The sequence below is a fragment of the Peromyscus eremicus genome, chromosome 20, assembly GCF_949786415.1.
Source record: "Peromyscus eremicus chromosome 20, PerEre_H2_v1, whole genome shotgun sequence".
NCBI classification, from domain to species: domain Eukaryota; kingdom Metazoa; phylum Chordata; class Mammalia; order Rodentia; family Cricetidae; genus Peromyscus; species Peromyscus eremicus.
In genome coordinates, this window is record NC_081436.1 from 36,785,574 (window position 1) to 36,812,117 (window position 26,544).

The window sequence follows — 26,544 nt, forward strand, 5'->3', positions numbered from 1 at the left end:
GAGGGAAAGAGACAGCCTAGCACTTACAGTGAGCATTGCAAAGGGGAAGACAAGCAGCGGGAGTATCTGGACTGCAGAGCAAAACTACCTCAATCTTCTGAAGGAAGGGGACTTAAATGATTTGCAGGAGTACCCTGAAAGACAGATGGGACTCAGTGGAGGCTGGCAGAGCCTTGGGATGCCCATACTCAAGAATGCGGTTAGATGGCAGGGAGCTGGCTTAGTCAGTAAAGCTCTTTCCTCGAAAGCAGGAAGCTGAGTTTCAATCTTATGAACCCAGACAGGGTGCCATGTAGCTGAAATCCCAGGCAGGGGTAGATAAGAGGTAAAGATGGATAGATATGTAGATGCTCACAGTCCAGATACCTGGAAGTGTATGTGGTGAAGTTCCAGACCAACAAGAAAATGTGAAAGGTATCTGATGACCAACATCTGAAGTTATCCTTTAACCTCCACATATGAACCATGTACCATATTTTCACCCAGACCCATTTGAGCACACACACACACACACACACACACACACACACACACACACACACACGAGGGAGGGAGTGGTTATGCATTTTCTTTTTGACAAAGTGAAAAGCCCTCGCTATGCTCTTGGCCAAGAGTGAGAGAGAAGTAAAGGGTCATAAGAAGGGACTAGAATCTGAAACAGGGGTCAGCATGCTTATATGGGTTCCGGAACAGAACAACAAGCTTCAAATGTAAGAGGTGACATGATCAGAAGTAGGAACCCTATTAGTCCACAGTCAGGTCAGCTGTCTGTGAGCTAAGCTTTTTCATAGGTGCATAGCCTAGAGCCATCCAAAAAAACCTGTCTGGTAAACACACACAACTAAACATGACCTTCCTTAGTTCCCAGTCACTCACCGATGGGCCACCTTTCAACTTCAAGCAGCCCATAGCTACTTTCTCTTCTCTCCTGTTTTGACTGTGTGTCTACATTCAAGTAGTTTCTTCTCACTGCTATGTCCTCTGACACTGGGCTCATTAACACGCAGCTTTTGTTCTCCAGAAAAGGCAACTGCCCCGCCCACCTCCACTGTGGCCAACAGCAGGCTTCTCCTAGTGTGACATGTCTACCTGTGCATAGATGGTCATGGAAACCCTTCCCCTTAGTAGATCATCAAATTAAACCAGCAGAAGGGGAAAGGTCAGGGGAAGACCTTGATTTGTTTCAAGATGACAGCAAATAAGCTTAATTTTCATTATTAACTCCATCCAACCAAAAGCCTACTGCACAGTCTGCAAAGCTGTGGTGGTTACTGTGAGTCCATTAGTGACACTTGTCATTGACAAATCCTGGTACAGTAAGCCATGCATCCTAAGAGTCATCCCCTACTGCCCCTTCATAGCAGCAGTGAATGCCTACCTCTGGGAAGCCGATTTAGTTAGAGAAAAGGCACATCCTTAGCCAGTCTAGAAATATAGTAGTTTCTGGCCTCCTCTTTCCTCCTCCATGGTTCTGTTCATACAAGTCTTCCAGATAAGCTTTGTGGGTGCCCATGTTCCTCCACCCTACTAAGTGAATTTAATCTAATACACTCTCTTGTCTGAACTACTACACTGACCATTTCATTTCCTTCCTGCCTGCCTCTCCCCAGAATAACCACTTCACTGAATTGACCGTTTGCCATCATAGCTGGAATGATATAGAGGCAGGGGAAGCCGAGTTAAATCCTATCTTTGATCCTTAGAGGAAAAACGTCCACTGTTTCTTGTTACTCTGAGATTAAGACCTAACTGGCCCCAGCACTTTGCCTTACGTACTTCACTTTACTAGACTCTATCCATGGTCCTTCTTTTGGCATCTCACATATGCGGGGCATCCTTTTTCAGTCAGTCCTTATGCATGCTTTTATCTCCCCTTGGGATGATTTTCCACAACCACCAGCACACACATGAACACACTCTCAGGCACATAGCTGAACTTCAATTAATTAACCACTCATCTAAGTTAATCACACCCTCTCATCCCCCATTACGGACTCCCAGTGTATTAAGCATGTCTCTTTAATTGCACTAGTAATAGATGTAGTTGTATAATTATTTCTATGATCTTTTCATTAATATCCACTTCTCCCACCAGACTGAGTAAGATCATATTAGGCTCTATCTATGCCCCACTGAATTCTGATTAGCTATCGCAGTTTGGGACACTAAAACTTGTTAAAGGAATTATGACTTATAATTTTACATCTGCTTTATGTTCTATTAGATTTCATACAAAGATAAAATGGTAATAAGGAACATGTAAATTCTGAGTTTATGCCCACTCACTTTGCCTTTATTTAAGAAACTATCGTGAACATTTCTGCAGACAACAGATCAACACTGTAATTGCTAATTCAAATGGAGATAATATGAGAGCATCAATGAAAAGTCCTATCAATCTACTTGAATACAGAACAACATGTTAATACATTTTGATTTTTTATAGTTTAGTTAAATATTTTAATCATCATTAAATACTAATGCCCTTTCCAACACTAAAGCAGTTAATATTTTTATTTCACAGTTACTACATACAGAGAAGTGGGTCAGAAAAGCAAGAGTCAATTAAAACCCTTCATTTAAAAAATCATATGATGGATCAAAACTAGAGGCCTAATATTTTCTAGGTACCTTTCTATGTACTGGAATCACTGGTGTTGAATAGATGAAGCAAAAGATAAACCCTCATCAAACTCAATTCCAACTAACACAAACAGATACTTTCTTTTACAGATAAATAACTATTGTTTGGTGAGAGTCTCTGCCCTCCCACCCCAAGATGAACAGTTTGAAGGAAGGCATCCTTAACAAGGGCTTTTGATATGACAATTAATGGCTCCTGGGAGGAGTAATATCCTCTGTGGAGGATAATTCCATTTAACTCTTTGTGTACATGTATATGTTTTGGAAGACTATAAAATGGTCTGTTTCCATATGACTTTTTCAAATATCCTTAGTGCTAATTATCCCTCCCTTCTTGACAGCTGAATAGAACCATACTGTGCATGTGCACCACATTGTCATTATCTGTACATCAGTTGATGAGCATCCAGGTTGTTACCATTTCCTGGCTACTATGACTAGAGCTGCAGTGACTGTGGATTAGAAAGTACCTCTGAAGTAAATTATAGATTCCTTTGGGTAGATATTCAGACATTGACTGTCTGAACTTATAGTAGGTCTATTAATAGTTTTTGAAGACCCTCCACACTGATTTCAGTAATGGTTCTACTCCCCCAGCAGTGAGCGTTCCCCTTCCCCTACATCTTGCTGTCATTTGTCATCATTTGTTTTCTTGGCCTCAGGCATTCTGAATAACAAAGATTTTATTGAAGATAAAGATAAAAGCTATAGAAAATTAAATAATAATGAGTGTTAAGGGGAAAAAGAAATCAACTAAATAAGAAAAAATTTTAAAAAAGAACCAATGTGAAGAGGGAGGCCGGAAGTGTATGGGCATCTCAGGATGGACCTAAGGAGATACCTCCATGAGAAAATGAACTTGGGTTAAAGAAATCACAAAAGTGAGCAGTCAACATTATCTTTCATTTATTCAGTTCACTACAGTTATTTATAAGCTGAACCTTTAAACACTTGAAGTGGCTGTTTTCACCACCTATGTATCCATAAAGGTTTGCTCATGAATAAACAGATCTGTTCCCACATTTCTGGGGCTGTGTGGACTGCCATGGGCGCTCCCATGGGATGTTGGTGCTCCCTGAGGCCTTTCACTTGCTCACTGAATGTTACCATCCAAAGGCAGAATTCAGACCTCCCAACCCGCATTAGCTTTCAGGAAGAGAACACCCCACATCTCACCCTGAAAGCAGCTACAGCTTAGCTCCAGCAAAACAGGAAGAGGCTTCCAAGTTACTTCTGACAACCATCCCAAGACTTAAAAGTTGAGGAGTGAAAAATCTTAGCCTGTCTTTGGTGAGATTCAAATTCTCCGGGCCATTAGAATATGATTGTTTGAGGTCAGTGTGGTTCTTTGCAGGCCTTTTTGATTTATCCCAGTGTTCTATATTCAAACCCAGGTTTTACTTGCCCATTTATCATGTGTGCATTTACAGAAGTCTCTTTAATGCATGGCCATCTGTGTGCACTTTCTCTACCAAAAAAATAAATGAACTCAAAGAGCTCAGTTTACTGGTTGACGTACACACAGAGTAGCACCTTGTGGTGTGGCAAGTACTGTGAGAAAGAACAACACAGAAGGGCATGATATCAGAGTGGATTAAAAATTCCTTTCACAAAGGAAAGGAGATTTGACCTACAATGCAAAGAAGAGTGGAACTCCACATGCTAACCAGAATACACACAACGAGTGTTCTATGGACACTCGTTGAGAACACAACATAGAGGACACAAAACTCTTTCACCTCGCAGAATCTGACAATGTGTGTAGCAGGTCAGGGGGACAGGATAGCACATACATTCTTTGTTTAGGTAGACTGTGTGCTTCTAATTTCCAAAATAATTAAAATTTCTACTTTGGAGAACTAGGCTTTGAGGGAATATTTTTTTTTTTCAGAAACAAGTATCTCTGGCAAGGTGAAAGGAAGTTTCCAGAAGAGTCTCACAATCCAGATCACTGCCCTGTCTTTATCATGACTATAGAAAGTTTTTACTGTTCTTGTTTGTTGATCCACAATTAAATACTCCCTCTACACAGTGATGGTGAATGATACTTGATATGATGTCTGATGGTCCCTGTTAACTCAGTGTCTAGCCCGCAGTGGTTGTTCTTGGAGCTGCATAAATGATGGCTAGTAAGGGTACTTGCCCGAACATGCCGTCCAGGGATCCTGTCTAGCTCTATGTAGAAAGCCTCCCCAAAGGATCCAGCTTTTTCCTGGGTTTCTCCTGTATCTGGAACTATGATGGCACATAGGATGCTTTCAATAATTATTTGTTGAGTGAATGATTAAATTAATACCATAATTAGTGAAGATATTTGAAATCTCATTCATGTATCAGGAACACTGCTTGAGCCTATCCCCTACATTCCTTAGTACAGGGAGGCTTTTAATCTCTGAGTCCTCACTGAAACACTCAGCCCCTATCACAGTGTACTGGGTGGTTTTGTGTGTCAACTTGACACAAGTTAGAGTCATCAGAGAGGACAGCACCTCAGTTGAGGAAATGCCTCCATGAGATCCAGCTGTAAGCTATTTTCTCAATTAGTGATCAATCATCCTTGGGCTGCTGATCCTGGGTTCTATAAGAAGTTGGGCTGAGCAAGCCAGAGGAAGCAAGCCAGAAAGCAGTTGCCCTCCATGGCCTCTACATCAGCTTCTGCTTCCGAGATCCTGCCCTGTTTTGAGTTCCTGTCCTGACTTCCTTCAATGATGAACAGCAATGCTGAAGTTTAAGCCAAATAAGCCTTTTTCTCCCTAACTTGCTCTTTGGTCACAGTATTTCGTCACAGTAATAGAAACCTTAACTAAGACACAGGAATACCTAGCTGCTGCCTTAATTAAGAGGGGTTGCATATGTGTATGAGTGACTGTATGTATATGCCTCAAAAAGATGCTTGGTGTGCAAAGAGATCAGGACAGGACATTGGAGCCCCTCAACTGTAGGTACAGATGACCATAAGCCGCCATGTTGGTACTGGGAATCAAACCTGGGTCCTTTGGAAGAGCAGCCAGTGCCATTAACTGCTGAACCATCTCTTTATCTCTAAGAGTTATTTTTAAAAGATGCTGTGGAACTCAAAATATGACTGAACAATTAAGAACATTTGCTGCTCTTGCAGAGGACCTGGGTTTGGTTCCCAGGGCCCGTATGGTGGCCCAAAGCTGCCTTATAACTCTAACTCTACATCCAGGCAATTCAATGCCCTCCTCTGGCTTCTATGGGCATTAGACACACATGAAGTTCATATACATACATGCAGGAATTCACACATATGCATAAAATGAAAACAAGTTAATATGTTTTAAAGAGCCTTGTGGAGTGGGTGAGAGGGGATTAGAACACATTTTGTAGAAAATGGAACTCTAGAAGGCATGTTGTTTTGAGTCCTCTGTTATTGATATCTTAGGTGGTCAGTTTACTAATGCCATGTTTTTGGTCTTTTCTACAAATGTCAGCTATTATGAGCTACATAAAGTCTAAAGTGTCATCTGTCTGTCTGGCCTGGATATCCTAGACAGCTTTGGAGCTTTAACCACTCGGCCTACCTGACTCTAGCCTTAGAATACAACTCAGTGAGTCGGTGAGGGGCAGAGCATGTGACTGCACAGAGCTGCCAGCCACTCTGCCAGATGGTCAAAGCACAGAATCCATGAAAGAATCTCATGAACATGGATTTGGGTTTCAGGGATGGAACTGCCTCTTAAGAGTGGGTTGGAAGGTCTGAGTAAGTTTTCTCGGCCTCTTTTCAGGTCTCACAAACCAGGGCCATTCTATGCATGCAGCCCTGTAGCTAGAGTTTTCCTGCCTGGCCCACAGTCAGGACAAATCTCTCTCACCTGCCAGTCCCACAGCCACTCAGACCCGACCAAGTAAACACAGAGACATATATTGGTTACAAACTGTATGGCCGTGGCAGGCTTCTTGCTAACTGTTCTTAAGCTTAAGTTAATCCATTTCTATAAGTCTATACCTTGCCACATGGCTCGTGGCTTACCGGCATCTTCACATGCTGTTTGTCATCGTGGCGGCTGGCAGTGTCTCTCTGACTCAGCCTTCCACTTCCCAGCTTTATTCTCCTCCTCGTCCCGCCTACACTTCCTGCCTAGCCAATGGCCAATCAGTGTTTATTGACTAATTAGCAACACATTTGCCATACATCCCACAGCACAGCCCCATGACCTTCCCCTGCTCTGTGCCACTCTCCTTCTCACGCAAGCCCTTCCCCCTTCCTGTCACTTTGGTTCTTAGGCCTCACCCCTACTGCAACTACCAATGAAAGGGTTAAGTCTCAAACACTTATGTAAACTGACCACCCGGTGTGTGTGAACTGTGTGCTCTCTTTCCATTATTCCCTCTTACCCAGGCTGTGCCAAGTGTGCAAGTGGCATCATAATTAAACAGCACCCACCACCCTGAGCACCAGCGCTTGTCAACGCCATGATTAGTCCCTACTCATATTCAGCAGTAATTTTATGAACAGGGCCATAAGCACCTGAGAAATTGACAATTAACACTTGTGAACATGAAAAAGACATGATGTAGGGGCATTTGCAAAGAAAAAAAAAAGTACGCCTCTCAGTCACATCGTGGGGCAGCTTTTGAGAGGGGGAAAGCATCATCATACAGCACTCAGTGGGCACTTCATTAATAAAGTGCTTTGTATGAGGGGCAGGATTAAGTAGAGTAGAGAAAAGGGAGAGGAAATAATGACAGGTCCTTGTAAATTCCACTTCATCAATTCTCAGAGCAACCCCACAAGATAGACAGTAATATTACCTCTGAACAAATTAGGGATCCAAGGCATAGAGATCACCTAGCTTATGCAATGCTGTATCTCTACTACAGTTGGGGACAGGATTCAATCCCTTCTTGAGACTCGGAATGCAAAAACATCCCCGTCCCATAAGAATCCCAGCAGGGAGTAAAAGGAGAAGGATTGTATCCTGGATGCTCAGCTTGTGCAAAACATTAAATGACTTTCAGACTCAATTTGTACATTCGGTGAGGGTTTTCTGCAGACTTACATTCAGACTCTTGTGAGTATACATAAGATAATAAATGATAAGGCTTAAAAGCCATATAGCAGCACTTAAAAACCATAGTGACTAGAAAGCATCTGTCTGCATCCATTTATCAGCATCCAGGCCCTAGTCTGGGTTCCACCACACAAGGATTCCGTTTGTGTTGTTAACCAGGGCTTTCTTTTCTCTGCAATAATAATGACTGTTATCATGACTTGTATCATATCAGATGCCAGGTCTCCATTTGCAAGCCGTGTGTGTCTCACTTTTTATTTCAGTAAAGAGTCTCTGTGGTAGCCTGCACTGTATCTGCACAATCCTGAGCCTGTGGACAGTTAATCACAGAACTCCTGGCTACTGGTGGATTCTAGGGGGAGGGGAGGAGTCATTGTTTTGTTTCTGTATCCATGGGTGAGCCCACTAGGCTTCAATGAGTAGCTCCAAAACCCATGTCTCTGGATAAACTCAGTGGGTCACAAAACAAAACAAAAGACTTGAATGTGAGAAATGGACATGTAGGGAAGAGTGAGAGCTGATAGGCGTGAAGCGGGGGAGGGAGGTGGTCAGAGAGTAGTTGGGTAAGAGAAACCAAAGATGTGCAAATTTGTCAAGGAACACATTAAATAAAAAAAAAAACTATTTTAAGAAAAGAGTTGGTGCCTCATAAGCCTGGTTTCCTTCCTGCATCCCCTGGTTCCATAGCTGTAGCAGATTCTTCCCATCAGCAGGCTCAGAATCCAGCTATCTCAGTGAGACCCTCTTTCCCTCGGCCAGCCTTGTGAATCTTTTCTTAAGCACAACATCTCATCATTACAGGAGCTTCCTCCACTGACCCTTTTGCCTCTTTCCTTGGTCCCACACACAACCCATCCTCCAAACCAGTCAGAGAAGTATTTTTAGCTGTGAAGAAGTATTTTTAACTGAGCTCTTGGTTATCACTGGGATTAAATACAAGCATCTTGTGCTATAAGAGCTGTCTTGGTGTCTCTCCACATTGTCTATCGCAGCCCCCTCCCTTTGTTCACCCTCTTCACTCACATCTTCCCTCAATTATGCTGGAGAGCATTGCATTAACTGTTTATTCTTTCTAGATTTCTCTTTGTCCTAACATGAAAATGGCTCACTACAAACACTCAGGTCTCACATCATTCCAAGAAAAGGTCATTCATCCTCGCTGCTTTGAATCACATCATCAACTATCTCATTCTTTTATGACCTTTTGTGTTCTTCCACGTCCCTCATCACATTTTTTCAACGTGCATCAGTGTCTCCGGGAGTGTAATATGTGGTCCCCCTTTTCCTTATTAGACTGTAAATACCACATCCGTAGGCCCTACACCCATCAGTACTCAACAAACACTTGTATGTTCATAGAATGACAGAAAATTAGCAACTCCTCCAGAAATGTTAGAGGCCTGGGACTGCTACACCTCTACCCTCAACCTATGTATGACTCACTGGTCAGCCTAACAAGCTTGCCCATCTTGCTTCTTCTAGGAGCGGCTTGTGCTGTCTGTGCTTCCCAGGTTTGTCGTCCTGGAAATGATCAATGACATGACCAACGTGGAGGATGAGCACCTGCAGCATCAGTTCCACCGCATCTACATTCATCGCTATGAGAATGTCAGGTGAGGATGTGACATCCTACCCTGGTCTCCACGGGATCCATGATCCGTATGTGCCTGCCGCTCTCATCACGCTGCTTTGAGTCCTTCGTTTACCTGATTAATCTATTAAGTCATGCTAATTCATCAGAGACGTCTACATTTCCATGTGGAGGCTGGAAACAAATGTCAGAGAATTTGATTATTTTTGCTGATTGATTTATTTCAGTCCTAAAAAATTTAGTTTGCTGTATTTTAAATTCAAAATCCCTTTAGAAGGTGATAAAAAGAAATCCCAAAATGCCACCTGGGAACATCGCTTATAATCACTTACATCTCCTCCATATATTCCTCGTGGCATTTTCAAATCATCCCAAAGAAGGATGCAGCTCCTTTTCCTTTACAAACATATTGTTTTGTAAGCAATCATACATGCATATATTAATACATTCACCCACCTGTGAATCTGTTCACTCTTCTGACTACTCATCCATTCATCCACTTCCCCACCTGCCTACCCATCCATCCACCCATCTATCAGTCCATCTGTTTGTTAGTACCCTCTTTGTGCTCAGCATAATAGTATGTGTAGCAGATACTGAAATCTAGAGAGTTGCCTCCATAGTAATGAAGACCTTAATTTAGATCCTAATTTTGACTTTTCCTTGTATGTGGCCTTGAATAATCCATTTATTTTGATTTCAGTGTCTATCTGTGAAATAGATGATTTAACATCTATCTTGCAGTGTTTTCTGTGGATGATGTGGATAAATATAGATATACAAAACATAGGTTTAGAAATCTAGTTGCATATCAGGTATATTGTAGATTATTTCAGAAATACTTCTTAGCTGCAAACAATCAGTCCCTGGGTGATTTAAAATGCACTGGGAGGCTACACCACAACTCACAGAAAAACTGGAAAAGGGTAGAAAAGCTGACTGGGGAAATGGGTTGGAATGAAGAAAGGCCACAAAGCCAGACAAATAGCTCAAAATCACATCAGAACACTAGGCCACACACGGTGCCACTGCAATGGTCTCTGATTAGACTACTTCTGGGAAAAACCACTGTCCTGATACAGGGTGCCACCATTCCTCAGAAGTGGGGTGTTGCTTCTTCTTCTTCTTCTTCTTCTTCTTCTTCTTCTTCTTCTTCTTCTTCTTCTTCTTCTTCTTTTTGCATCTCAAGTTAAAGCCTGAGGCAAACGTGTACAATTGGCTAAGCCTAGTCATTTTCTAGAAAAGCCAGGAAAGCTAGCATCTGACATTTTCAGCTTACACAATAGAATTGCATTTCCCTCCTACCAAATCTCATAAGACAAGATTTCCCAGCATTGGATGAAATTCCCTATAATGATGAGCTCCTAAAATGAAACACACAGACACTTTCTTTTCCACCTTGGTGGCAAGTAATAGTAGCTCCTAGCACACCTGTGTGTATTCTCTGCCTGGTACTGATGACACAAATTCAGTGCACTGTCCCACAGAAAACATGACTCTGAGCAGACCCTTAGCAGCCATAGCAACAACCCTGATTTGGATGCTGGAGTTTGCCAATCAAGCTTTTGCAAAAAGCAATCCCAGTGAGAGGTACATACACACAGAACTTTGGCTCTGGAAAACAAAAAGGAGCTCATCAATACTGCTTCTAGATCACAGTATCTTACCCAACATAGTGGAGAGTTTTACTGTTAAGTGTGTGAAGGATGATAATTGATCATTTTGAAAGGGACAGATGAGGAGAGGATGAGGTGGGGTATAGAGAAGTTTTTCTGGAAGAGGTGGTTTTTCTGGTCCTAGCTGATGTGGGTCAGCCAGATTTACAAAGTAGAAACATGAACACTGGACAAGGGATCTGCTCTAGCTAAGGCTGAGCTTTGAGATGTACAGATGATAACTGGTTTTCTGCTATATTTCCCTGGTATATTACAAAGTAGCTTGACAGTCAAGGCAGGCCCAGACAGAGCAGAATTTGGATGGCTTTTTGTGGAAGATAATAAGCAAATAAGTCAATGTTTTATGAGTATGTATATATATATATATATATATATATGTATGTATGTATGTATATGTATCTCCATATATATGATCCGTATGTATAATAAAATATGTAACATATAAAAGTGCCTATCACCATAGAGAAAGAAATGAAAAACTACCTTTAAAAGGACACACATACAGCATTTTACTCTGTCTCTTGAGTTTACTCAACACATCTTGGGATGGGATCTCTTTTCCAGGAGTTCACACCACTCCAAATGAGCATGTGGCCTCCTACCCTGAATTCTCCATGCCCCGGGGCTATAGAAGCAGTTTCTAAAAGAGAATTCTGTAGGCATCATGGGCCCTCTCCCAGAGAGAGCAGCGAGATGCCTGCAGCCGTAGACTCTTGGTGCTAGAAGGATAAAGTCTACTGGTGGCAGGAGGATGCCTGCCTGTTTGGAGGCCACTGGATGCTAAAATAAGACCAGAGAGAAGGAAAGAAGAGGAGGCTCTCTCTTAGCCGGTGTCTGAGAACAAAGCCAAACCGGTGGCTACGCCCCCTCCCTAGCCCCCAGAGCCACCCGCACTGGCATTAGGAGCATTTTTAAAATTATTTCTCATCTTGCCGCCCTCGGCATAGCAACCTGCCTTGTGTATTCTCCCTTCTCTACTGTTGTTTTAGTTTTCAGTGTTCATTTGACAAGTGTTGGCTAAAAATTATCTCTTGTACATTTTCTAAGTCTCATTATATGTTGTATGATTATTGCCTCCTACCAGCAAAGGGTGCAGTTACACCCAGTGGAAGATTCTAAGTTTACATATAGAGTCAAGAGACCGTTTGACCTTGAGTCCAGCACCTGGGTGAAACAGAATGATAAATGGAATGAAAGCAATGCCCTGGGGGCTGCTTCTGTCCATCACCAACCCTTTTTTGCACCATGTGACTGAAGCAGGAGCTAGTCCATCTTTACAGTGCATAGCACTCTCTCAGGGCCCTTGTTGAAGCACACTTGCTTCTATGGACCCACAGGGGTCTGAGGTTCTCCAGTTAAAACAGCCCACACTCTGGAAAAGAAGGACTTAATATTGAGTAGTTCCACTATTTGGACTCAGAAAACATGTAATGAAGCTGTATATGTTCTGGGTAGGTGGAACCCAGAGATGAATTTTGTCTTATTTTGTAACTAATAGATGGAACCCACTGAGCCATGTGTCAATGTGTTGTTGTTAAGTGTCATGGAAAGAGGGGCACACAATTGGTAAGACACTAGAGGGTGGGTGTGGCAGGTACATCAGCTGGAGATGTACCTACAAATGTTCATTCATAGTGTATGAGGGAGGTCATGAAGAGCATGTAAGATTTTAATAGAAAGGACCAAGTCAGACAGGGCATAGAACAAACTTGATGTTTTCTAGAGGGTGAAACACAAGCAATAATCAAATAAGATGTCCTGTTTTGCATCCATCCTTCCACTCTGAGGCCCTGAAATGGCATGGCAAGATGCATGGGGCACTGACTTCTGATGACAGTACCAGCTCTGTTACATGCCACTAGCATGGAAATAGCAGTGGTAGCCCCACCAGGTAGAGGAGCAGATTGACCAAGACAGTGGTCATGCAGTACCTCACTTGTAGAATACTTGGGTGGACTCTACCCCTTCCCTGTCCAAAGTCATATGCATAGAGTAAGACTTGGCATCACTGAAATCCATAGGACTGTGAGTGTTTTAGCTAATCATTCTGCCAAAGTCTCCAGTGTTGCCACCTTAGCTCCTCATTTTGGGGGAAACCTACTTCTAGTTGTCTGACAAGGAGGGTAGAGCACATGCCAAGAGGACTCAGGGGGTGAGGAGGTCCTGTGTTCTCTCCTCACGCCAGGTCTGTTTTATTCTGTGTTTGTGACATCTACAGAGATAAATTATAAAATGTCATCACAAATGGGTGTCCTCCTACTGACCTCTTGGGGGTGGTTTACAACACAGGACCAGGACCATGGGTTTCGGCTATCCTTTTGTCCATCCTGATCTCAAAGTTGACCCTCTGTCATTGTATAAATACTGAAGCATCCTTTTTAACATCCTAGGCAGAGAGCTAAGATCTCAGGCCACAGACATGGTTGAGTGATTTGAATAGAGTTTATGTGTCTCCCAGAATGGATGAAAATATTAATCCACCTTTCCCCACCTTTTCCTTCCCCGTTGTTTAGTATTCTTTTTGCAGATGTCAAAGGATTTACCAACCTCTCTACGACCTTGTCCGCTCAGGAGCTGGTCAGGATGCTCAACGAGCTCTTTGCCAGATTTGACCGGCTGGCCCATGTGAGTTGCATTTCATTCCAACCTAGTCCTTGCAGAAGTGAGGGCCTGCATGTGGAATTAGGGAGGAAAGGAGTCAGCCTTCATGTCCAATGCCATTACCATTCTGCATCCTGTCCCCAGGCACAGAACCCTGACCCTCTCACACCCTGGAGGCCAATGTTACTTGTTTATAAGTCTCGGGTGGGAGGTGTCTCCAATTGATTTTTCCATTGAAAGACAGACAGCTGGTTGAGTGATAATCAAACCGGTCTTTTCTGTCTGCTGTCCATGTTCCCTTCACAAGGCCAGGTGCCATCCAGCTGCAGGCTCAGAGCTGGTATGCAGAGCTGGCTCCCTGAAGTTTCCTAGCCAGCTCTGGCCATCTGCAGTGAATTAGCCTGTTTTCAAGAACCAGTGATGTGCTGGGCCATCCCACCACTGTTGTGTTTGACCTAACTTAAGAGCTGTGTTTTAGCTAAGAAGACACTACCTTTGTATTTCAGCTGCCTTAATCATAGCTAAGCAAGAAAATAGGGGAGATGAGATGGGCATCTATGATCAAAACACAGACTGTGTTCATGGATTCACTCACATGACAGGGGAATAACACTGTCACATTGCACTTAAGACTGGGCTTCGGGTTCAAATAAGGATAACTCAAGTTCTTGCTTTGTGACGTATACACAACAGTTATGATTTCTGGAGCCATAGTGAGAATTAAATAACACTGTGTCAAGAAGAAATTCACTTGTAGAATTCCAAATTTGAGGCTTCCACATTTCAAGAGAGATCCTGTCATAGCTGCATATGAGCAGCCACTAGGTACTGTCAGGCCACTACATGAGAATGATGAATGTCCATCTTCTGTCTTAAAGTTAAGTCTAGTTGAAAATACAAGGGTGAGTAGTCAGCACACTAAGTGTGTTACCCTATGCTTGTTAACCCTGGAATGCTCTGGAACCACAGAGGCAGAATGTAACCTTTCTATCAGAGAATATTTCCCAGAGAAAATGACTCTGAAGTTTGATTCTCAAAAGTGAAATAAACAAATATAATTTGATGCAATACTGTTTAGCAGTGAAGAGAAAGATACACATAGCAATAACGAAGTTCAGATACAGTATGCCAAGAGAAATTAAATACAAAAAGTGGAGATTTTATAGCTCTACTCATAAGATTCTATAAAAGACAAAATGACAGAGACAAAAGAAACAGACACATAGATAGAAGGAGAGCTAGAACGGGAGTGGACAGGTTGTTATCAAAGGAGCCTGCAGTAGGGTAAGTCTGGGAGTGACATGGCAGCTTTGTATCTTGATTATGATGGTTGCATGACTGCACACATGTGTCAAAAGGGAAAGTCTTATATGTAATTGAGAGACCAATTAGCAAAGTGAAGAAGAGTATTTCATGCAGTGAGGAGCTCAAGAGCAGAGATGTATGTCCAAAGACAGAGAGAAACCGGAAGCAATGGTGGGAAGGGAAAGTGCAAGATAGGACATGGAAGAAGTGAGAAAAGAGGTGGACAGGGGTCTGCCCAGGTACCTAAACTCTTAGTTGATGTTAATGGACAACCAGTAGATAGGCAACTTGCAGGAACTGAAGTCTCCTCCCAGGAAGAGGGTTGACTTTACCTGGCACCCAGCATTTAAGGGGAAATATACATATGGCATTTCCTTTAATCATTGACTCAGTGATGGTGGTGTAAGTTACACATTCTTATTCTCTTTTTTAATAGGGTTCTGCAAAGACAAAAAGAGCAAAGATAATTCCCAGTATGAATTAAAAATTGATTGAAGTCAATTTCGTGTGTCATAGAAACTGCCCCCCATCACCACCAAACACACACACACACACACACACACACACACACACACACACACACACTGACCCAAATAAAGGTTACAAAGTTTAATTTAATCCAAGTTATTCCACCATTTATTATTTGTTATGTCTGGGCACAACACAAGACTCTGGAAAGAGAAAGCCGGTGTCTTCTCCCAGGAATCTCCTAGTCTTGCAAGAGAAAAGGAGTTAATCCCTAACATTATAGCAGTGTAGTACAATGATCACACAGTATCCTGGTGAGAAGTGGAGAGAATATCAAGATTGGGAATGGAGTAGCCACCTGGCAGCACCCAGAGATGAGGGCTCTATCTCCAGACTAGGTCAGTGCTTTTAGAATAAGATAAACTGAAAAGGCAAGAAGTGTGAAAGCACCCTGCTTCCTCAGGGAGTTCTGAGAAATTCAAGACTGCTAGAGCACAAATGACATGGAGAGGCTGGTCACAGGTGAGCTTCAAGAACAAAGGAGAAGCAAATAATCGAGGGAAAAGGGCAGCATTTTAAGAAGTGTGAACTTTGTTTCATAGCCTGGGCTTCTCACCCTAGTGATTTTATATGCAGTGGGGAAGAGGGGGCAAATAGGGGATATATAGCCAGCCAATTACCCAAGAAGGCAGGAAGCCATAGACTATTATCTAAGGCATGCATCTGATTAAAAGATTCTAAAGAAATGAGGCTGGGGAGGTGGCTCAGTTGATAACGTGCTCACCATTCAAGTGTGGGGACCTGAGTTTGGTCCCCAGCACTCACATTTAAAAGCTAGGAATAGCAGTGTGCACTTATAATCCCAGCACTGATGAAATCAAGACAAGTGGCTCTTTGGAGCTTGCTGGTCAACTGCCCTAACTGAGTTGGTGAATTCTGGGCTCAGTGAGAGACCCTGTCTCAATATATGCATGAGTAAACTAAGGAAGACTCAAGACTGACCTCTGGCCTCCACATGCATGCACACACATGTGCACACACTCAAACATCAACACATACACGCACCAAAAATGAGTATCATGAAATGAACTTACCAACTTTTGTAAGAACATTAACCATTCATAAACCACCATTGCCGAGTGATTGTTTTCTCTGGTGGAAAGAATGTTTTTCCTCAGATTAAGTTATAGTGTTCTCACAACCAGCCTGAAAGGAAGTCCTTATTGTTCCTGCCTTATACACAAAGAGACCAAGAGTCAAAGAAGTAAGTAATCCAGAGCTATTCATACTTATGATTTATGACTCAAGTGCAGACCAGGAGAGGCTCCTTACTACCAACCTCAGGCATATTAGGGAAAAGAGGATGAAACACTAAGGTATCTCTACGCATACAGGATGCCTTGAAAGATGAGATGCAGGCATAGGCTCGGTTTGAATATTCCCTGGTTGGCAATCTCTCTTGAGTCTCCGTTTCCTAACAAAATCAAAATGAAGGATAAATTAAGTAACACATGTGGCGTCTCAGCTGAGTTCCATTAACAAAACCACTCATATTCATGGTCTGTAACTTCCAGTCAGCCATCTTTCCCCTTCCCACACCTTGAGGGCCTCGGCACCTTGCCTGACGAGTTTGACAAACTCTGCCAGTGAAAACGATTCTACTTGCTTTGAAATAAGGAAACTTCCCTTCGACTATTTCTGTCCTCTGCCTTAGGCAAGTCCCTGCCTCGTTGGGTTCCAGGTTCTGCTGTTATATAAAAGGGCATTGAGCTTGCATTTATCTTATGTCTTCTGGAGTTCTATAAGACTCAAGTTGCCATCTGTTGGTATTTTCTCTTGGATTTGAGTCACAGAGACATCCAAGAGAACCTACCTCACCAAGCACCTTACACTGCCCCCATTGTTTCACTGCATTATCGAAATGCAGGGATTCCTTTCAAGTTGGCCATGAAAGTTCCATTTAGTGTGTATTCTACAGTGCCCTTAAGGTTCAAGCTGCTAGGCTTAGAGTGTTTGAACTGTTGATATTGCAATCGACAAAGTTTGGTAATTCTAGTATCTGATCTTTTAAAATAACAAACCCCTTACCTAACTTTTCCTCATTCAAAGTAGGAACAGAGGAAAAGTATATATGAGTATACCAACACTATGAAGAAAGGATGTTATATTGTAATACCAATGGCATCATTAGGATCTTAAACCTTTCTTAAACTTCTGCCAAAATGGGAAGCAACATCAGTCTTTTAACAATAAGGAAAAACACTGTGGAGAGCTGATCAATCAATTTCTAATGAGATGGCATCTCTATGATTTGACAAAACATTATATAGGGAAAAAAATCAAGTTTATACCTCCAAACATGGTGTGATAAATTCATGACAAAGATCATAAAACACAGAGCATATGTGTACCTATGCACCTGCCCTCTAAAGATTGCTGCAAGTCGGGCTCCCAAGGCACTGGGTGTGTGACAGAAAATGGGTATCCAAAGGGACTTTAGCTTTTTCTATAGTTTATGTTTTACTAGGACAATATATTCACACATCACTCTCTGATTCCAATAAGATAAAATTACACAAAATATTGTTAGTTTGTCATGATTTTTATGTCTATTTTTAAAGTACATTAGTTTTGAGAATTTTTTCATTTTGCACTGTTTTTTTTCTGTAACTCAAATAAACACTTGTTTTTAATATAACCAAAACATCAAATATATAATAGCACTGTATATACTTCTAAAATTTTAACTCCTTCCAAAAATGTATAACTATCTTTGATACGTATTCCCCAATTGTCATCTACTATCTACATACGTAATTTAATCAACTCTGGATTTTCAAGATCTTTATGATATTAAGCCAATTGAGATGGGAAGGAAGGATTATAATAAGACTGACTTTAAATGGAAGATGGACCTTATCCTACTTTACTTTTTAAGCATCGTTTTCCAAAGCAGCCTGTCTTCTCTAGTGTGAGCTTTTAAAGCAATTTCTGATAGAATTTATTTGGAACATTTGATGAAGTCCTCTGACAGCTCATCAAACATGTTAAGAAAAATGTGTCTGAAAACTGGCAGAACTTGGCAGATAAGGAGTCAGTCATTTTTCATATAGATAGATAGATAGATAGATAGATAGATAGATAGATAGATAGATATAGATATAGATATAGATGTGTGCACATTAGCATATTTCCTTTTATACACATATGTATGAAATATATACCATATGCTATATATTTTATTTTGTATATAAAATATGCATATATACACACAAATAGATGATAGATAATGAATGGATACATAAATAGATGATAGATAAATAGATAGATAGATAGATAGATAGATAGATAGATAGATAGATAAATGAGATATTCCCATTTACTTAGAGTCTATAGATTTTGAAGAAAGCTGACGGCTTTACTTCTTGTTTACAAAAAAAATGGACCCCAGAAGTGAATATTGTTCAGTGTCTTCCCCAAAGGGGTATTAAGTCATTTTATGCGATCTTTTCTCAAAATATATTTTTGTCAGGGGATCTGCCATTCTGTACTGTCCTATAATTCTTGGAATTTACTGGAGAACATTCACTGAGCTCCAGAGTCGGACAGTCATAGGCTTGAATTCCCTGCCTATCTCTTAACAGTGGCATGGGCTTTGCCTCCTGAAGCCTGAAGATCATCCATGTGAGTCACAGCTCAGAAGGCAGTTGTAAAGATGATTTGAAATGAACGGGATGAGTGTAACACACCTTTGGCATGTGGTGCGTGCTTTGTGCTTACTATCCCATCCTTTCCTCGCTTAGCTTTTCCAAAACATTGTCATTTCAGTATACATGGGGATATGACTGACTGGGAGTTGTTGAGCAGCACACTTGCTGAGGGGAAGACTGAGCCAGTTCATCTCTGATCTGGGGGATTTTCTATATGTTTCATCCTATGTCTTTCCTACAAATAGAGCAGAGGTGACAGCTACTTGTCCTGTGTGTGTGAGGCTCAAAGTGAAAGATACGAAGCAGCGTGTTGAACACAGAGAAAGCTCCTCCCAGGCATCAGCTGTCATTGACACTGCTAAGAGCCATGTTTCCTCTCTTACACATTAAGAACAAGGTGCATTCTTTTGTCCTTGTCATATATATAGAAATAAAACTCACTTATCAGTGTTTTCAGGATGTTATCCAAGGTGATGAGGCTAGCAAGCCTGCCAGTAATACAGACAATACATATTCTTAGACCAAAGCATATCCTGCCCAATCTCTTTCCTTCATTCCTCACCATAGCCAACAAGGAGGCTGGCTCTATACCTCAGGTTGGTAGCAGTAGATTCTCACCAGCCTGAGTCATACACACCATGCCCTCCCTCAAGTGATTGTTCATGCCTGAAATCAACAGCCCTTTCCTTCTGGCCTCAGTCTTCTGCAAATCAAAGTAAGGGATTAAAATATTGGCATTTAGTTGCCTTCACAGGCAAAAATGGGGAAAACATTCAGAGACAGAGAGGGAGGGATAGAGGAGAGAGAGAGAGAGAGAGAGAGAGAGAGAGAGAGAGAGAGAGAGAGAGAGAGAGAGAAGGACTGAGGCACAAACACAGTGGAAGTTTATTTGGCTGTAAACAATAATGAAACCATGACATTTGGAGGAAAATGGATGGAACTGGAGTTCATTATGTTAAACAAAACAAGACAGACTCACCAAAAAACCCAAATACTGTGTTTTCTCTCTCACATGCAGAATCTAGATTTTCAAACTGAGAAATTTTAGCTTATGGGCATGAGCTTGGAAAAAGAGTGGCAATAAAGATAAGAGCAAAATTGTGACTTTTATCATGCTTAATTTATTTAGGTATTTTCTTTAGAATTAAATCTTTCTAGTTTAAGATATGGAAAATCCTTGTTTTTTTTTTTAAATGAGGCTATTAGATAATATCCTCTCTTCTTCCTTTTCTTCCTCTTCCTCATCTTCCTCTTCCTCCTCCTCTTCCTCCTCATCTTGTTTTTTTGGCTTTTTGAGATGTGGTCCAAATTATGCCATACTATTCTCCAATTCAGTACGCAGAGAAGGATGGCCTTGAAATCCTGATTCTCCTGCCTCCATCTCCTGAGTGCTAAGATTACAGGTGTTCAACTCCAAGTCTGGCTGATAGTATTTCCATTGTTGTTTGGGTGTTGGTTAATGGATTTTTTCTTTTTAGTTCTTGGGCAAATTTTTGTAAGTTTTGTATTATGACAAGGCTGCCAGCTGAAAGAATTCTCATTATTGTTTTTGGTGGTTGTTGACAAGTTTCTTATAGTTCCTTGACAAATTTTGTTGGGAAAACGTGCCCTGTGACAATCTCCCAAGCCCTTTGATGTCTTTGAATAATGGTCCTGTGGGCTCACAGGCCTAGATACCAGCATCAGTGGGCAAGGTAATCTCTAAGTTCATTCTCGATATTCTAGAGATTCAAGAAGAAATTAAAGATCCTCATCTCCTCTTACTGATCAAACTACTTCATCAATAGCTCTCTAATGAAAAAGCAACTACATTGAACAGCCAATAGACAAGAACCACAAACTCCTAAAATTACCTGGGATCAGGGAGTGTGCATGGCACTGAATCTTACAGGATGCCTCTGTGCCTACTTGGGCAGTTAGAAAGGTTCTGGAAATCTGACTCAGTCAGATAAGCATCAGAGGTGGTTCAAGTTCTTATTCTACCTGATGGTATTTAAATAGTATTCAATGGTTACCAAAATGCTTAGATTAGGAAATCAGCATGCTTCTTCTTGGTATTTTAAGTGTCTACTGAGCTTCCAGCTCAGTGGGGCCCTTTCTGTTTACACCTCCTCTGTTTAGCCCTGAGACCCTGCTTTCAAAGGTGATCCTCCTACCCATGAAGTCATAGGTCCCTAGGACTCAGCTCTAGAAGGTCTGTAAGAGGTTACTCAACTCCAACCATTCATCCAAAGAAATAGTGTCAGTCAGTGTTCCCTTACTATAACACAATACCTGTGGTGATTGATTAATTTATAAGGAAAATAATTATTTTACCACAGTTTTGAGTTTCAAACAATAATTGCTTGTCCTGCTGCTTTGGTCTGTGGTGACATAGCAAACCACTAACCTCATGGTGGCTGGGAAGCAGAAAGAGGTCATGGTAGTGTGGTCCCACATCAAGAGTATACCCACCTAGGGACTAGAAGATCATTCCACTACCCTGTACCTCTTCAAGTTCCCACCACCTCACAAAAACGCCAAGCTGTGGCCTAAGCCCAGGGCTTTGCAGACCATTTCAGATATAAACTATAGGTACAGCAGAAGGATGTTCCGAAGGTGGGGGATTCCTGACTCTGAAGTACAGATACTTGACATCCTTGCATCTTTCCTTGAGCTTTCTGAAGAACTGGTCCTCCTGATGACACAGTCCTTTCCCTACCACTCTGTTTCTTTTAGGAGCATCACTGTCTTCGCATTAAAATCCTGGGGGACTGCTACTACTGTGTGTCTGGACTGCCCGAGCCCCGCCAGGACCATGCCCATTGCTGTGTTGAAATGGGCCTCAGCATGATCAAAACCATCAGGTAACTTGTAATCTCCTCTGTGGTGCTTGAGGCCTCACTGTGCGTGAGAAGACATGCGGCCCCATTTATCCTTTGCTGAAAATTTTGGAGTGTGGTTAAAAGCTTACCTTATTTCACAAAACCTGAATATCTGTTGATTCTCCCATAGAAGCTAATGGGTCTGCTGGTCTCCTGATGTCATGGTATCATTTCACATTCAGTCAGTTATGTAGGAACTCTGATCACAGATGTTCTCATGGGGATACAGTGAGGTTGAAAAGATGAGTAAATCCTCTTCAGAGAGCAGAGCAGGGGAGATAGGCAATGCACACACAATTTTACTGCAGTACAATAAACTCTGAATAAAACACAGGATTTGGGGAGGTTAAAAGGAAGACCAGTTAATCCATCTGCTATCGTGGAGATGCCCAGGGTGGAGAAGTATGAGCTGTTGCTTGAAATATATTCTGCATAGACATCAGCAGGATGCTGGAGGTAGAGTGGGGAGCTCTGAAAAGGAGACAGATGACTATGCAAATCAGGATGTGCTGCAACCACTGAGGCCTGGAGTAAAAAGAGTGGTGATGGTCTGTCAATGGGTGTATGCCAGAGCCCACGGGACCTTGATGCAAATGTATCTTCAGGTCAACAAACATTGGCTTCTTGTGCGTGCTGCAAGTACTTTTAACTTTTGTCAACCCACTTGTTTAGAGTTCTAGTTAAGGGAAGGAGTTTGGAGATTTGAGGATTGTAGAATTAAACTGTATGGCTTTGGGATAAAAGTTCATCCGTGTCAAAATTCTAAGATGGTTACAGAGCCTCTAGATACTATATTCTTGCACAACATTGGAAAGAAAGAGAGAGGGGACGTGTGTGTGTGTGTGTGTGTGTGTGTGTGTGTGTGTGTGTGAATGTATATTTGAATGACACCCAAATGCTCCAATGAAATGTAGTACAGCAAGTCTGGAAAAACCACTGCATTTAGGGAGATAGAGTTTTCAAGTTAGAATTAGAGTACACCAAGCAAAACCAGTATAAAGAGAGTTTGTCAAAATGTAACTCCAAAGCTTAGACCTTCTCACTGGGAAGACCCACCTGGATTAATATAAGAGATTCCATAGACAACTCTACCTTCCCAAAGGAAGGGGATAACAAATCCATATTCTCCCAAAAGCTGGCAAGAAATTTCCCTGGGAAGAAAAGGCATTTTTTTTAAACAAATGCTTTGATAAGCTCCTGGTGATGAGGGCATTACTTTTGAAAGTCAGTTAAATGACAAAGATGGCCTCTGTGCTCTTGGTAGGCTGCAGGCATTTCTGCTGGGCTCTGCAAATCAGGGACTAGCACATGCAACTGGTAGAACACATCTTCCAACAAAGAGTTAAAGGAGCCTACAAGACCAGGTGCTGGGGCACAAGGCGGTGGACAATCAGGGGAGACAGACACAGAAGCCTTGGGTCTAAGTGACTTCAGGCCAAATCTACGATTCCTTCCTTTTCTGGGCAGTGTTATATTTTCACTCTTTTGTTTTAAAGGGAAGGAGTTTGAGGATCAGGAGTTAAGAAATTCTAGATACCTTGGTTCTCTTTTGGTGCCACATCCAATATCATTCTAATATCTGGCCATGCTCACTGGCCCTGCCATAGTTCACTGCTTTATCTTCTAGGATGACCAGCTCAGTGGTAGAGGTAGATTCATAAAAATTCTGCAGAAGAATCCTATATACATCCAGGACTTCATGAAAGCTACCATATCGCTATGCCAGTGAGAAGTAAAGAAACTAGAATTCTTCTAAATCTCTTCAATATTTTTCCATCAGCAGAAACCACATGGTCATCATGGCAGTAGCTTACCTTCCATGTCATGTATCACACTGTAAGAAAATTGTATGAAGGGCTGGAGAGATGGCTCCATGGTTATGAATGCAAACTATTTTTGCAGAGGACCAGAGGTCAGTTTTCATGGCACTCACGTTGGGCTTCTCACAACCGCCCGTAGCTCCAACTCCAGAGGACAACCTCTCCTGGCCTCCTCAGGCACTGGTACCACCCCACCCCCAACACACGAGTACACACACTGACACAGACATGATCACAGACATACACACATATACACATAATTAAAAATAAAAGAAGATCTTTGTTCAAATAAAGAAAATTATAAAATTGCCACTTGATTTTTAATTCCATCTACCTTCCCTCCAAACAGTCTTTGATAACAACTCAAAAGTTTAACAGTGATTATGATCAATTTTAAGGAACTTTTTAAGTTTGCCCATAATGTTGAGAATAGGGATAGAGGGGTCGTGAGGTAAAATAACAGTGTATAGTATTTCGTTATGAGATTCATGATAGAAACTGGAGTCTCCACTGTTCCAGGTAGGCAGAGAGGCTACAGATGTCAACTTTGTTTGTTCTCTGTCCTCTGTTCTGCAAAAGTTCCCACCCTTAAAGACTGGAAAGATGAGCATATAGGCTTCAACCCAAGTTTCCTTTAAGTCGGACTAACTGTTCATTTGGAGACTTGAGATTTTTGGCCTGAAAACAAAGACCAATTCTGATATTTTAATAGGTCTTAAGAGAGGCAATGGGACAGACACCTAGGGAAATAGAGATCTCCACAACCAAGCAGATATATGATGCTTATCCTGTCAGCCAGCCAATAACTCTGTAAGCAAAGGTTTATGGAGCACTTCTGTATGTCAGACTTGTGTCAAACCCTGGAAACCCATGTATTTTCTTTAAGCCTTTGCTCTGCATGACTATACAAAGACCACTTGGGTTTATTGACTGTAAAGTGAAGAAGCCAGACCAGACACCCCTAAAGTCTCTATTGGTTTTGAAAATCTGTGACTTATACCTCCATAAGACTCACAACCAAACAGTAAAAAATACTGCTGACGTTCCATGAGACTTTCTATTTTGATCTTAAGCTGAAGACATGCTGTAAAGATGGCATTGCAAAAGAACTGAGCAGCCTCAGGTCATGCTCATTTCTCTTTCTTCAGAGAACCTTGTTCCTGGCCCTTTTAATGGCAATTTAAGGTCTTTCTGGAGCTTTGGAGTTGGACAATGAGAAGCAAAAACTTAGATAAGTTCAAATGATTCAAGGGCATTTTCTTTCGTTCATTTATTAAGTACCACTTCTACTTCCTTAGGATAAGACACATTGGTTGCATATTTTTTAACTGCATGACTCAGAGCCTATTAATACCCAAAGAACTCCTTGATTATAACGTAGGAGACTTGAGGTCCAGCATTAATTCTTCAGTTAACAAGAAACCGTGGCACAGAAGAAGGAACAGGAATGCTGGATTTAGGCAAGCCTTTGTTGTAATTGGCTTAGGCTTCTAGAATCTCACTCCTACTGACAAATATTTCAGTCTGGGAGATGGCTGCTGAAAATATTCACACTTCAGTGTGTGTAAGAGAGAATCCAAGTTACTAGCTTTATGATGAGATGATTACTCTTTACCAACCACCACTTGCACATAATGCATTTGCTTTGCTCTACCTCAGAATACTCATCCCAATAGAGATTGACTAATCAGCTATAAAAAAAGGGACTTTCTGTAATTTTTAACAACATGGATAAGTCTGGAAGACATTATATTGGGTGCAATAACCCAGGAATCAAAAGACAAATGCTGTAGGATCTCATTAATGCATTATCTGATCAAGCTGATTTCCCAGAAGCAGAGAAGAGAGTAACCATTGGAAAGTTATAGTTCAAGGGTGGAAATTTTCAGATTTAGGAATAATCCTAAAAGGCCTTGTGCATCACTGTGACTGCAGTCAATTATACATTGTATTCTTGAAAAATGCTTAGTTTCCTTATGACAAAAATGAAAACTACATAAAAAAAAAACATGCCAGTTAGCTGGGTTTAATCATTCCATGATGTGTACATAAAAGCAATGTTGTGTACAGTAAGTAAGTACATACAATATTGTCTGTTAATGAAAACAAAAAGTAACATATAGTAAAACTGATTTTAAACATTCACAGCAGGCAAGAGCCAAAACATAAGTAACTGAGGGAGAACTGGCTAAATATCTCAGTGGCTAAAGGTGCTATCTTGCAGCCTGGTGATCTGAGTTCAATTCCCAGAACCCACATAAAGATGAATGAGAGACACAGCTCCATGAAGCTGTAATCTGACCTCCAAACATGCACTGTGGCACTATGTGCCTACACTCACACATAACACACAAACAATATTATAATAATGATAATAATAACAACAAAAACAAGTACTCAGAGCCAGGAAGGCAAGAGCTCCACAGTTTCAATTTCCCTAACTCTTTGCAATCTTGTTAGAAACCACTGAAGAGAGAACTATGACTTTGTACCCTTGATCTAAACCACCTTGTTACCTGTTCTCTCCATCTACCCAAGCTAAGGCTGCCACCCTGTGTCCCACAGTGTCTCTAGAAGGTGGGATAGTGGTGGTGAGAGATGTGTGCACATGTGGTTAGAAGAGCCTTCTTGGGTTCTCGGTATCCCCAGACTATATCCCTGATGCAGGATTATTTTGGAGGAGTATCATTCAGAAGTAGTTCTCTTCTCTGAAACATTCTCCAATAAATGGGTTTCTGGAGTTGGTGCACATAAAACAACCTCCAATTCAACTTTCTGTTGACCCTATCCATTCAGTGTATGGCCGATTTTTCTCCTTAAACTCATGTTT

General features: G+C 41.5%; 1 protein-coding gene across 1 annotated transcript in view; it reads left to right on the forward strand.

Moving 5' to 3' along the window:
* Positions 1–26,544, forward strand: part of Adcy8 (adenylate cyclase 8) — a 166,312-nt gene that overhangs the window by 29,770 nt on the left and 109,998 nt on the right. The window contains exons 2-4 of the mRNA XM_059247017.1: positions 9,162–9,292; positions 13,460–13,571; positions 21,749–21,876. Of these exons, the coding sequence (XP_059103000.1) occupies positions 9,162–9,292; positions 13,460–13,571; positions 21,749–21,876 (371 nt within the window). The remainder of the gene's footprint in view (positions 1–9,161; positions 9,293–13,459; positions 13,572–21,748; positions 21,877–26,544) is intronic.